At 34.7% G+C, this 14,826-nt stretch overlaps 1 protein-coding gene across 1 annotated transcript in view; it reads right to left on the minus strand.

Moving 5' to 3' along the window:
• The window catches only part of LOC136027685 (uncharacterized), a 22,732-nt gene extending 21,991 nt beyond the window's left edge, over window positions 1-741 (minus strand). Inside the window, exon 1 of the mRNA XM_065705132.1 lies at window positions 621-741. Within this exon, the coding sequence (XP_065561204.1) occupies window positions 621-741 (121 nt within the window). The remainder of the gene's footprint in view (window positions 1-620) is intronic.
• Between the last annotated feature and the right edge of the window lie 14,085 nt (window positions 742-14,826).

Genomic DNA, 14,826 nt, shown 5'->3' on the forward strand with positions numbered 1-14,826 from the left:
ATATATAAGGACACACAAGATCAACCCCTAAGGGACGAAGAAGAGGGTTGATTAATATTGAGACTGGGGCCTGTTACATATTCATAATTTTCCTTTAAAAAGATGTTTTGATCACATGTGCCTAAATTTATAAGAAAACACAAGACTAACCCTTAACAGAGGGAATGGAGTGCGGGAATTTTTTTTCTAGTGATGAGGGAAACACGAAAAACCAGAGACATTTGTCTAAAGCACGAGAGAGGTCCAGGCCCTCTTAAGCCACCCAAAATTGTTCTCCTGGAATATTCAGATTTATTTCAACCATACATGTCATTAGGCAGTTAACTTTGGGTTCTTAAAACATTTGAAACAGACGACAAGACTTCACTAGATTTTGCCCCTCTTCCCTGATTAGATAAGATAATAATCATAGATAAGATAATGTTTATTCATAATTAATTAAGCATACAATGAATACCTGATAGTAATTCCTCAGACATCTAGGCCTGAAAGAAAGGGGGAGAGATTTAATTGTGCACTAAACCAAAGAGTACAAAGAGTAACCAGATTAAAACTTCACTAACAAACTTCAGTTCAGAGGATGTCGTTTTCAATCGTACATTGTACGTTCGTTTTCGTACGTTTTCGTCGTACATCAACCAATAGTTCCACAGCAATATAATATAGTAGTTTTCCCTTGAATAAATCAAAAGTTTTGTCAGAGCTTAACTTTCTACTCTCCTTTTCGGTGTCTACTTTCATTAGGAATTTTATTTTCGTTTCGGTAAACTTGCCTCCGGTAATTTCGAGATTTCAATATATTTAGCCCCTCTTCCCTCATTAGATAAGATAATATTCGTAGATAAGATAATATTTATTCATAATTAATTAAGCATACAATCAATACCTGTTAGTAATCCCCCAAAGACGCCTAGGCCTGAAAGGGAGGGGGAAGAGATTCAATTACGCACTAAACCAAAGAATACAAAGAGTAACCAGATTAAAACTTCACTGACAAAAACAAACAAACTGTTTGTTTTTGTGTATTGACAAAGTTGTGTATTGACACAACATGTATTGACACAATTGTGTATTGACAAAGTTTCTTAGCTTGATAACCAGTTTGACAATTATAATGGTAGAAAAAGAATCTATTCTGTCTTTTACTACATTCATGTTTTTCTCTGGTCGGCAATGTAATTATATTCTCAATCAAATTAAAATCTCTAATTACAGATAAAGCTTTTAATTAAGACGGTGAAGAAAGCATACTATATCTGCTAAGAGTCCAAAAACCTTTATCAATACAATGAAAAAAAAAAATATACAGTTAACACATACAAGAATTCAAGAGTTGACAGTTAACACATGCAGAGAGGATTTGAGAACATCAACAGGCTTCTGGACATGAGCCCAAAACATTCGGGCTGATATATATAAACATTTTTTCAACCTTTTTTTTATGAAATTGTATGAAGTCATTACAATGAAATTATATTTCATTTTACTATTATTATTATAAATGGAGTAAAAAAGAAAAAACTATCATTCTAAATCGTATTGGTTTCAGGATTCGTCAATGGTAGCATCTGTTATCTTCATATTCGATGTATTTGTTTATCTAAATTTCTATTAGTTTTAGATTTTTGCTTAAACCACGTTAAAGACTAGAGCTTTAGGCCACAATATGGAAAAAAAAACTCAAAGTCAAACATATGTACAGCAGCGTAATCTACTAAATTTTATATTCAATTAGTGTTGCAATGTCTAAAAAATTCTTTATTACAAATTTTTGTTTAAATAAATAATTACATGTTTGAACTTATTATTTTTCTTAAATTGGTTTTCAAAGTTTCTTTTTAGATCAATTTTCTATGAAGACTTCAGAGACAGAAGCGTTACTTCACGAATATGTAAGGAGGGAAAAATCTATTGTTCAGAGCTGTAAGGGGGGGGGGGGGTGAATTGTTGTTTTTCCATTTTTCCCAATGACAGTCTCAAAAAGGCATTTTCAAACAAAAAACCAAATTAAAGAATCTATCCTTGCCTCCCTCCTCTAATTGTCAATCTTTTCAAATGACGTCGCTTTCAGTTGACATAGTAAGGTGGTGATTAGACTCTCCTTCAGATTTGAAGGATTCAAGGCTATTCCACCCTGTGGCAACATTGATCTCTTAGATCATGAATCTTTAAACGCGTGTTTGCACAATGGTTTTATCTCTGACCTCTACTTTTGGGAAACTGATCGGTCGATCCTAGCAGAAAACCTGAGCATAAAATATTTAAATATAAAATATCCCCCTCTAATCCAAAGAGCATGCAAAAATGACAAGAGGGGAGAATCATGTTCATCTAAAAGAAATTAATAACAAATGATGTCAAGCATAACCCAGAAAAAATAACAAAGTTATAAAAATTTGACTTATATTATTTGTTTACCCTTATTTCTATCTTTCACTTGGGTCGAGGTCCTTTACGAAAAGGGGACAATAGGTGAATGTGCGTACATTTTGTAAGTAGCCTATATGCTGTAAACGAGCATAATGGGTTAATAAACGGAAAAATCCCGACTTTCAGAAAATATATTTATTTTATATAAGATTTATATAATATATTTATATAATATTACTTTATATAAAACTTTAGCCTTAAGGTGAAATCAGAATTTTAATAAATCTTCTTTGGAAAATTACAGTTCTTCAGGTTTACGCGACACTGTCACCGACGCTGGAATTTTTTCATAATTTCTAGTTTATTTTATATATTATAAAAGGAAATCTTCTTTTCATTCAGTTCCTCATTTTTTATTTTATTTTTTACTCCATTGGAGATAATTCAAATAAGTAATTCAACTACAAAAAAATGATTTGACTTCAAAATTAGTTCTTGCTCTAGAGCAATGTCGGTACTTTCTTATTGTTTTACTTAATTTAAATTATTTACCTATAAAATATTTATTTAAGTATAATTATTTCTTAATTTTTTATTTTATACACAACATTCTGGCATTGCAGTATGCGTTTGAAAGACTTTACAAACTCAAATTTTGAAAATCTTGATTTTTCCAGTAGAATCAAAAGTGAAACAAAAATTGTTTCTCACGGGAACTGCTAAGAACAAAATTAAGTTTTAAATGCAGTTTTTAATTCGTAATAAAACAGTGTAGGAGCAAGTCAAAGATATGAAATATAACTTTCAAACTGCTCATTAATTTTTTATAGAAATGAATAGAATTTCTATTCATTAATAGAAAAACTAAACTGCTCATTAATTTTCATTGAACATAGTAAAATGTGTGTACAGCATAGGTTTGGTTACAAAGAAGCAAACAATATGGACGAGTTTTATAACACTGACAAAAATTACCTTTGATATTCTTTGCAATAATCTTCTTTTCTTTAGTTTTTGTTAAAATTCAAACGGGATATATATATATATATATATATATATATATATATATATATATATATATATATATATATATATATATGTGTGTATATTTTATGTGTATTTATGTTTTTGTTTTTTTTTTCTCAAAACGGCTCCATATTTTTTTGGAAAAACTGGCATCCTGATATTCTGGAATGAAAAAACGATCTAGATAGGTCAGATATTTGAGAAAATTCCTTAAGAGCCTTAATTTTGGAAATTTATATGAGTGACGCCATTTTTATATACATCAGTTTTGCAGTGACGTTGTCACACTTATCACAGAAATGTAAAAAAATTGAAGATTTTCATGAATGGAAAAGTTTATATTAAATTCCTTAAAGAGCAAACAACTGGTAGGCTAATCACAAAAATATTTATATATTTACTTTTTTTAAAAGGACTTACAAAAATTAAAAACCTTGAAAAAAATTGATGCTTAGTTGAAATGGCTGTTCCATTATAAAAATACACTAAATTGGGCAAAGACTAAAAAAATGGTAATTGCGAAAACATTTGAATAAATTTTAACAAGGGATTACGACAAAAACCTTAAAAAGAAAACCAAAAGCTTGAAGCTTAGCAGAAATAGTTGTTACAAATCAAACTTGCTTGAATAATCAAATTATACCTTTGAAAAGACTACAGTATGAAAATATATTAAATTGCTAAAAGATCAAAAAGCTGGTAATTGTAAAATTATACTATCGTTATAAGTGAGCAATAATTGTGTATTTTTCTATGTAGTTTTTTTTTTTAAATAGCTGCATATTTTACGGGAAAATTGGCATCCTAGGATATTCTGGCATAAAAAAAAAAACGATCTAGATAGGTCAAGTTTAAAAAATTCGCTGAGAGCCACAATTTTGGAAAAAAATATTTGTGTTATTAACGTCATTTTCATGTATTGCAGTGACGTTGTCAAAATTGTGGCGCTTATGCGGAAAAATTGAAGATCTTCATACATGGCAAAGTTTACATTAAATTGCATAAAGAACAAAAACTGGTTATTGCAAAAATATTGTATATTTTTACAAGGGCTTTACAAAAATTTTTTTTTACAATAATTCAAAAACCTTAAAAAAGAAAACCAAAAATTTGAAGATTAGTAAATATCGTTGTTAGAAATCGGGCTTTTTTATGCGTAAAAAATGGGAAAATTTCATGAATTGTCGTTTCCACAAGGGATATGGAGGGTTGTATTATCTCCAAAGGCATAGTTATTGAACCTTTCAAGTATGCTGAACAAAATGAATATCTCAAAATTGTCATTTCAGGGCTTTGGGGGAAAGGGGCTTGGGATGGGGTCTAGCTACCCTCCAATTTTTGGATCACATACAAAGTAAACTAGAACTTTTAATTTCCGTTGGAATGAGCTAAAATGATATTCTAAGATCACTAGTTCGATACGATCACCTCTGAAAAATAAAACGAATAAAAAAATTATAAACACCCATCCGTGACCTTTCTTGTGGCAAAAAAAATAAATAAAAAATTCCATATTTTTGCCGTTGGGAGTTCGAAACCTCTACAGTTGAGGCCTGAATACGCTGAATCTGATGGTGCAATTTTCATTAAGATTACTTGATTTTTAGGGGCTTTTCCTTCTTTAATTTAAATCAGACAAATTTTCTCAGGCTCGTAGCTTTTGATGGGTAAGACTAGACTTAATGAATTCTAATATATATATGGAATCAGCATAAAAAGCCAATTCTTTTAATATATCTATTGATGTCCAAACTTCGTTGTTCAGAGTTTCGGCTACTATTGAGCCGCGTCACTCCTTATTTGCAGTTTGTTGCCTTGAACTGTTTCAAAACCGATCCTATTGTTTGCAATGCCTATGTCCCTTAGTTACTCGGTTAGCAGAAAAGCGCAATTCGAACTAAGCATTTCTGTGAAAATTTCAGCCCATGTGGATTTGCGTTTTATCGCAAAAAAACTGGTAAAAATCGTCTGCAATTTGCAAAATCGCAACGGTTATTCACAAAATGCATATACTAGGGCTATTATCATTTTTTGTGCAAAATACGCTTAACTCATCAGAATGATGCTATTCTTACAATATGAAATAAATTTGTCTATCCATCTCACCGTTAGTACGTTATGCTGTGAAAAATAAGTAAAATTAATGAAGCTGGAAATGTGAAAATTTTCCATAGTAATCTTGTAACCGAATGGATATTAAAAATTCAGAAAACTTGACTAGGAACGACGTCATGATTACGTCATGCAAGAACCGAAGACGTCAGTATCATTCGAGCAAGGAGATGGCACCTCTCCATGAGCCCAGCTAGCAGATTACAGTCAATTGGATGGATTTTGAAAGCATATCTAATTTATTCAGACTGCTCTCTAAAGCTGCTCTCTAAACTACAAAAATGATTGGCGACGATAATTTGTCAAACCAGATGAAATATCAACTCCCATCAATGGCTCAGAAGTTATTTGCGTTGGTTTCTAGTTTTAACCTCTGTCAGATTTGTTTCCAGTTATTTTTAGTGTCAATAAAAATTATCATGACATAAGAAAGAACATGAGCTAAGAGCTCATATGGCACTTGTGACGAGACAAGAAGAGCTAAAAGCCAAGAGCTCATATGGTATGAGCTCTAACAAAATTCTAAGAATCAACAGATTGATTTAAAAGGAAAATCAGAGGCTTAATGCCGGTCAGGATTTAAAATAAGAGCTCCGAGTCACGATGTCCTTCTAAATATCAAAATTCATTAAGATCCGATCACCCACTCGTAAGTTATAAATACCTAATATTTTCTAATTTGTCCTCTCTCTTTAGCCCCCCAGATGGTCGAATTTGGGGAAAACGACTTTATCAAGTCAATTTGTGCAGCTCCCTGACACGCCTACCAATTTTCATCGTCCTAGCACGTCCAGAAGCACCAAACTCGCCAAATCACTGAACTCCTCCCCCCAACTCCCCCATAGAGAGCGAGTCCGGTACGGTTACGTCAATCACGTATCAAGGACATTTGCTTATTCTATCCACCAAGCCTAATCCCGATTCCTCCACTCCAAGTGTTTTCCAAGATTTCCCCCTCCAACTCCCCCAATGTCAAAAGATCTGGTCGGGATTTGAAATAAGAGCTCTGAGACATGAATTCCTTCTAAATATCAAATTTCATTAAGATCCTATCACCTATTCGTAAGAGAAAAATACCCCAATTTTTACGTTTTCCAAGAATTACGGTTTCCCCCTCCAACTCCCCCCAATGTCACAGGATCTGGTCGGAATTTAAAATTAGATCTTTAAAGCACAAGATCCTTCTAAATATCAAATTTCATTAAGATCAGGTCACCCTTTCGTAAGTTACAAATACATCATTTTTCCAAATTACCCCCCCCCAACTCCACCAAAGAGAGCAGATCCGGTCTGGTTATGTCAGTCACGTATCTTGGACAGGTTTTTATTCTTCCCATCCAGTTTCATCCTGATCTCTCCGCTTTAAGTATTTTCTAAGATTTCTGGTCCCCTCCCCCAACTGCCCCCACCCAATGACGCTGGATCCGGTTGAGATATAAAATATGAGATCTGAGTTACGAGGTCCTTCTAAATATGAAGTTTCATGAAGATCCGATCACTCCTTCGTAAGTTAAAAGTTATACGTCATTTTTTCTAATTTTTCAGAATTAACCCCCCAATAGAGCAGATCCGTTCCGATATGTAAATCACGTATTTAAGACTTCTACTTATTTTTCCCACCAAGTTTCATCCCGATCCCTTTGATCTAAGCGTTTTCCATTATTTTAGGTTCCCCACCCCAAACTCCCCCCAATATCACCAGATCCGGTCGGGATTTAAAATAAGAGCTTTGAGACAAGATATCTTTCTAAATATCAAATTTCATTGAGATCCGATCACCCGTTCGTAAGTTAAAAATACCTCATTTTTCTATTTTTTTAGAATTAACCCCCCCCCCACAACAACCCCAAAGAGAGCAGATCCGTTCCGGTTATGTCAATCATGTATCTAGGACTTGTGCTTATTTTGCCCACCATGTTTCATCTCGATCCCTCCACTCTAAGTGTTTCCAAGATTTTAGGTTTCCCCCTCCCAACTCCCCCCAATGTCATCAGATCCGGTCGGGATTTAAAACAACAGCTTTGAGATACGACATCCTTCCAAACATCAAATTTCTTTAAGATCTGATCAACCGTTCGTAAGTTAAAAATACTTCATTTTTTCTATTTCTCCTGAATTAACAGGCCCCCCACTCCTCCCCAGATGGTCAAATTGAGAAAAAGACTATTTCTAATTTAACCTGGTCCGGTCCCTGATACGCCTGCCAAATTTCAGCGTCCTAGCTTACCTGGAAGTACCTAAAGTAGCAAAACCGGGACCGACAGACCAACAGACGGTCGACAGACCGACAGAATTTGCGATTGCTATATGTCACTTGGTTAATACCAAGTGCCATAAAAACCAAATAGTCAACTTTTAGTTCTCCGGAAAGAGCTTTCCTTAATAACACGCTTTCGCACTTCCGCAAGAAATTACTTCTTTGTTTGTCTATTCAACACAGACTTTTTCTTGTTGTACAAAATTATTAACGCAGCATAAAACACAGGATGATACAAGTAAAAAGAAATAGTGCATAAATAACCTATCCAAGCTAAATTAGGTAATAAACAGCAGTGTCAGATAAAAGACATAGACTACAATAAAAGAAAAAAAGAGAAGAGAAAATTCTATATATAAATGTTTATAAATAATAAGTGTTAGAACAAAAAAGTTAAATAGAGCCAAAATTTTATAATTCCACAAAACCAACAATCCCGTAATAGGTAATTGTGAACAGACACAATTTTGAACTTCGATGATCATGGTCCTGATCATCGAAACACTGCTGGTTGACGCCGTAAGACGCTGGGTTCAGTGCTGGTTGGGTTCAGTGCTGGTTGACGCCTGCTTCCCGTTTGTAGTAACCCTTAATGAGCTGTGCGTCTTTTTGTCGGTTATTTCCAGCAGTATGCACGCAGAAACTTTTTTCGAAGGAGGGTGAATTCTGACACACACAAAAATACTACCAAAATAGCCAATTATATAAAGAGTTCAGGAAACTAATTAACAAATTGTAAGAATCACGAAGATTTTGGGGGGAGGCCAAGGATAGGAAGTTCCTATTCACTCTTTCTACGCGTTTGGGCACTTTAACGATTTTTCACTAGAAAAAATCGATGGCCTTTCTACTATAAATACACATTTTTATTTTATTAGGGCAAAAATTTGATTCAAAGAAACGTATACACCATGTGGCACAAGTCACAGTGGTGTGGAAGCGTACCAATCATGGCATGAGGATACGTGGTATGGTAGAAGTGTACCTAAGGACGTGATATCAGGTATGTTGGTGCATCATGCGTGATGGAAGAGTCTACACCGGGTTTAGGAGGGTGGCTAATCCCTCAGGTTTGTGCAAAGAAAGGATTCGATTCGGCAAGACTATTAATCAAGAATTTTCACTAGAAGCAAGTTCTATATAGATTAGTAAATACCAATGGGGTTGCCCACTTCCCACCACGTGTGAAACATCTCGAAACGCCACGTGTGCTGCCCAGCTCAACCACGTTTGGCACAGAAGAGTGGGTAGCCCCTTCATAGTTACAAATTAGAGGGCTTCTTCCGTGTGGTTTAAGCGCTGGAATTTTCTCTCGTTGAATTTAATTGTCCCCAAATTTTACGTGCTTCCTTTTTTTTAAGAAAAATAATTTCTTATGGGATGGCTTATTTCGGCCGTTTCCCGTGTTTCAACTTTCAGATCACCTCCTTTGGAGGTTACAAACTTTCACACCTTAAAGTTAGCCACGTAAGCTTAAGTTGTGTTAACATAGGTTTATCAGTACAGGAAGTAGCAGCAAAAATTCAAGTAAGATATGGACTATGTCTTGAAACATACTCGTATATTCACATTTACAAGCTTAACCTGGCAGCCTAGCTAAGTCTTCTCAATTAGAAGAATCGCATCTTTCTCAATTAACTTCGGTTAACTGTTAATAACAAAGAAACCTAATATCGTGGAATCGTATTTCTCCATTAGATATTCCTATTTCAAATTCCCACTTTCCAATAAAAAGTGACAATAGTTTCCTTACTACTCCCAGGATTTTATGGAGCTTCTATTCGTAAGGTGTTCTAAGGAATAGGTTGATGTATGTTAAATCTCAATTAAGCCTCGAACTCAGATAAAGCTAAAATTTCAACAGCAGAAATATCATTCCTCAATTAACAAAAATATTTGAAATTGAAAAATTTCTTGAAATTAATAGTATGGTTGTTATGGCAAGGGGGATAGAAAGAAAGGAGACGAAATAAAGCTTCAAAAAACGTATAGAAAATTCTCTTATATTTATTTTTGTTACATTTTTACGAGTCGGAATTTTTTTTTTTTTTGGGGGGGGGGTCATGCCCCCCCTGAATATGGCCCCCATATCAAATTGCATAGACCAAAGATGTATTTCATTCAAATAACAATTTTCGATAAATGTTACTATAGGAGTAGCCTACTTGGTCTATTTTTTCCGGAAATACTAAAACAGCTTGTGCACTAATTCTATAGTTCCTACATGCGAAATGTCATTAAGTAGCAGGTCATTAAGTCATTAAATAATTAGGTCATAATAAATCAAGACTTGAGCTATTATCGAATTGCATTACCTCTTTGATGTGTCTCTTATTAGCAAGAATGTTGCCAAGAACATTGTAATCAAAACATGATATTTGTAGAAAATATGGATTTTCTAGGTTATAATTTTTCCAGATAGGATTGCGAAAAAATGTTGCTTCTGGGATATACCTTATACCCCTTCCATCTTTGCACAAGTAAATATGAATGTAAGCTTTTTTCAAAACATAAATAATTTGGCAAAAAGAAGTGAGGTGTTAGATATTTTTTTCTTCAAAAAAATTACAAAAATAACTGTAATTATGAATGCATTTTTCAACAGTCGGGGGGGGGGGGGCGAATACATTTTTAAAAAGTAAGGGGGCAAATTTTTTCATTTTCAATTTTTTAGTGAATTCACAAAAAAGAAATTTTTCAATAATGTGATCAAGATTGTAACGTGTGACTCAAAACATGGATTTTCATGCTTTATTTCAACCTGAAAAATCGTTTCACATTCTATACTTTTCAATAGAGAGGAAGGGTTGTTGGTCAAATCGTAGATCCCGGAAGATCACCCGAACAATTCAACTTTTATGCAGGTGAACATGAATAAAGCCGAACGTACAATATACTATTTTACAATACAAGCCTGTAAAATCAGGACAAGTTTCGCATGCTATGCTCAAAGAGTCTTCATCAAGAACTTAGCACTAAAGCACACAACAAATAGAGATGTGATATCATATGCCTGTCATAAACCATTGCTAGAAAAATACTTTTCATCTCAGCATCGAAAGAAAAGCTAAGATAAGAGCAAGGAATGCTTGCTTGAGATGAAGGCCCGTTTCGCACATTAACCCCGGGCAGACTTTACAACAGCTTTTTCACCCCGACTGTCTTCCTCATTGTCCCCTTATGGAGTTTTTTCCAAAATATCTGGGGGGGGGGGGGAATTCGATCCTCGTGGTTTCATTTTTACAATACATTTGAGTCTTTTTTATATTCTTTCAAAATGGAACAGCTTGAGGACAGGTTCCGTAAGCGTTACGAAAGTATTTTATACTTTCCGCTTAACTTTATAGTTGTGTCTTTGTAGTTGAGACAAGGATGTCACCACGGTCGGTTTGTAAAGGGGTACAAATGCCAAAATTTACGTGCTACACAGCGATTTTCGGTTCTATAGTAAAGAAATTGACTGTAATAGTGTTAAAATAGCCCTTTTGGGCTATTTAAACCCTATTCTAGTAATGCTGAGCACGTGTTACAGTGCTACACACATTCAATTTGTGCTAAAATAGCCCTTTCGTGCTACGGGTGACAGCCTTGAGTTGAGATGATATTATCCCGTTACCGCGTGCCGGAGCCCGGAGCCCGGCGACGGAGTCCAGGGGGACTTCTGCATTTCGGTTCTATAGAAAAGAAATTGACTGTAATAGTGCTGAATTAGCATTTTGGGATATTTGAACCCTATTTTAGTAACTGTGAGCACGTGTTCGAGTGCAACACATAATAAAATTGAGCTAAAATAGCCCTTTCGTGCTACGGGTGGCAGCCTTGAGGTGAAATTTTTATCCCGAGTTTTCATTGATTGTGCTTTCATTTGGCTTTAATTTTCTGCATCCCCGTACTCCTTTAAGTGCATTTTATGCTTGTACAGTAGATTGAAATAAATTATTATTATTATTGTACATATTCATGAGCAGCACTGGAATCTTGCGACTTGTTATATCTATCTATCTATAGTCCTGATGCGCTATTATTTCTAAATATATTTACTTCGACTGACATTAAGTTCAAATTGAGTACAGATCCTAATAATATTATGAAAACTGATGATAAAATTAGATACAATTTTCCTTAAAGTTTCAAGTTCATCCAACTAAAAATAAATCTTGCCCCCCTGAAAACAAGGAGTATGGGTAACTTAAAAAAGTGGAAACTTTCACTAATGTCGGTAAAAAATAAACACCAATGGCTATCTAGCGTTTGGCGATACAGATTTGTGATTATTTTGTCTGTCAGAAACTAAGATCAGACACTTGTCACTACACTAGTTTCACAAACAACATAACTTAAAAATTAGATTACATTGAAAACTGAACACAAGTGTTGCCAAACGCTATATGTCACTCAGGTTTTTTTGTCGAAACAACCTGAGTTTTCTTCTAAGTTCCCCATAGCCTACTCTTTATCCTGAACCGATTTAGCTCATTTTACCTGAAAGCCGCTATTCTCTAAGATTTTCTTTTAGTTGTTTAAAAGTCATGAAGTTTTTGGGGCATTATCAGATTTTCGGCTGTCGTGCCTCATTTAACCGTAAAAATAAATAAGCGAAATTGACGAGCCTTTTCGTCCGGAAAAATTCAATTGAAAATATGTTCATTCTCAAATACAAACATATTTCAAAGGAAAGTTATACCCATTTAAGATAATTAGTATCATTTATTTTTCGCTTATTTGCGCAGATTTTTCCCTCACGTCTGCTTTTTTTGTGCTTGGCACCCACTTCTACCAAAAACTGGCAATACACGGAGGGCGTTGTGAATTCCTAATTTTTTAAGATCTACATAGTTACGTAAATTTCTACTTAAAATTCTTGAGCAACAATAATTTTGAGGAAGACAAAAACCTTAAAAAAAAAAAACAACTCTGTGCTGTTCAAACATTATGTATCCTTAAAGCCGTCTTTCGGTTATACCCGAGGCAAATTATAGTCAAACTTATAGATGAAATCAAAATAACGTACGAACACAGTGCCAATGATTTTCTTCCACTCGTAATTTGTTGAGTCGAGCAATATTCAAGTTTTATGCGTAAATGCTTATGATTGACTAATCAGAGTGACTATTTAGGAGAGAACTTTTTGAAATTAGAAACAAATGGAAGCTTTGAACAAGATATCCATTGATTTTTGAATTAAAATCAACTTTGTGGAAGTGATGAAATTGAGAGCCACGGCTAATTGGAATAAAGCCAAGATAGTTAGACTCAGTAAGAGGCAAACCTGGCATAATCTTTTTCAGAATTGTATAAAAATGATGTCATTTCACTTGTTGATAGATAGTTTATCATCCGTCCTAGGCATGAACTACGGTAGATAAGCATGGAGTAAGGGTAACCCAAATAGTCTATCAATTCTGTGAGCAATTTGAAGGCAATTGGAGACCCCAAATAAAAGTTTTTCAAAAATTTATCACGGACCACGTCCACAGGATTTGCAGGAAGTTGGGCAACTGAGATTGTTCATATTATATGAGCTTTGCCTACTGGTAAAACCAGCTGGAATTGCAATAGGTATCATGAATCGGGCACAATTGGTAGAAGACAATACTTAGAGGAAAATTATACTCAAGCTAATATTGACTCAGGGTATTCCAGCCAATTTCTTGTCAATTCAATTTTCCGCTTCTCTTGTACAAAAATGACTTTAAGATAAGGAAAATATAGGTCATTCGTGGATCTTGTCATTTTTATCAGCAGATGTGGCCCAAGATGTGGCTCAACAACGTTGTGGCTCAAGAATTAGTTGTAGTGTCTCTTCACAAGGCTAGCTCCACAACAAGACTCGTTCAATCCTTACCAAGGATGTCAAAAATAAATGCTGTTTTGATACATCATTCGCTTTTTTTATCAACCAGTGTGACCTATGGTTTGGCTAAAGCATTAGCTGTAGCGTGTGTTCATGAAGCCCATCCAGTACCAAAACATGTTCAATCCTTTTACAAGGAATTCAAAAGTAGTGCTATTTAATTTTTTTATGAGTATTTTGTGTTCACATGACATACAAGGCTAGTGAGCGAGTTTAGTTACCAGTATACCCTGGCGCACATTAAAATAAATAGTCAAATTACCTTTGAAGTTGGAAACAAGTGGAAAAAACTTCTATTTCCTCTATTTTTCCATATTTAAAAACATGCCTTCGGACATATACCATAAAGAGTGTGTGTGTGTAGGAGGAAGGGGGGAGGGTCACCACCACAACTTTTGCGCATGTACTGTTGTTGAAATGGAAGGATTTCTTAGATTCCAATTTCGCTTTAGTACTGGTGGGTATGTTTTGTTTTATTTATGATTTCAGGAATACTCTTTTCAAAACTATCAGCAATTATTATTAGTACATTATAAACCTAATAATGGTAGATTCAAAGATAAACGATTATTCAAGTTGAAGCAGGGAGCACAACAACAATAAATAGGTTTGTCATAGGTTTGGCCTTCTGAGCTCATCCGAAGCCTAACAGCTTTTTTCGTTTATCTACATAACTTTATACAACGAGGCTTTAAGTAATTTGCATGTCCTCAGTCCCATGGGGCCCTCATCCAATCCATTTACATGGGTTTAATAGTACATGGTATGACTCAGCAGGGGCGTAATTTGCTATGAGACAGGGGGCAACTACCCTGTCCAGACCCAGTCCCTCCATAGACCCCAGTTTGCTTCCCCCCAGATGAAATTTAGTCAGTATAATTCAAGAATCAAGAGAAATGGATCAGTTTTCTTGAGTATATCTTTTCCTTTATGTTATTATATGGCTCATTTTTCACTGTCATTTTCACTTGATTTGAGAAAATTGGCTCCAACATTGAACCCCCCCCCCACTCCCAGCATTTTGACAAAATTACACCACTGTGACTCAGGCATTAGTTGCAGCGTAACTTCACAAAGCCAGTTCTGCAACAACACTCATTCAATGCTTTCAAAGGGAGTTCAAAATTGGCGCTATTACAACTTATTTTCGGGAACTATTTTTAAAAAGAATATTTAACAATCATATTAAAACAAGAAGAAAAATTGA

This window comes from Artemia franciscana, chromosome 5 (genome assembly GCF_032884065.1).
Source record: "Artemia franciscana chromosome 5, ASM3288406v1, whole genome shotgun sequence".
Taxonomy (NCBI): Eukaryota; Metazoa; Arthropoda; class Branchiopoda; order Anostraca; family Artemiidae; genus Artemia; species Artemia franciscana.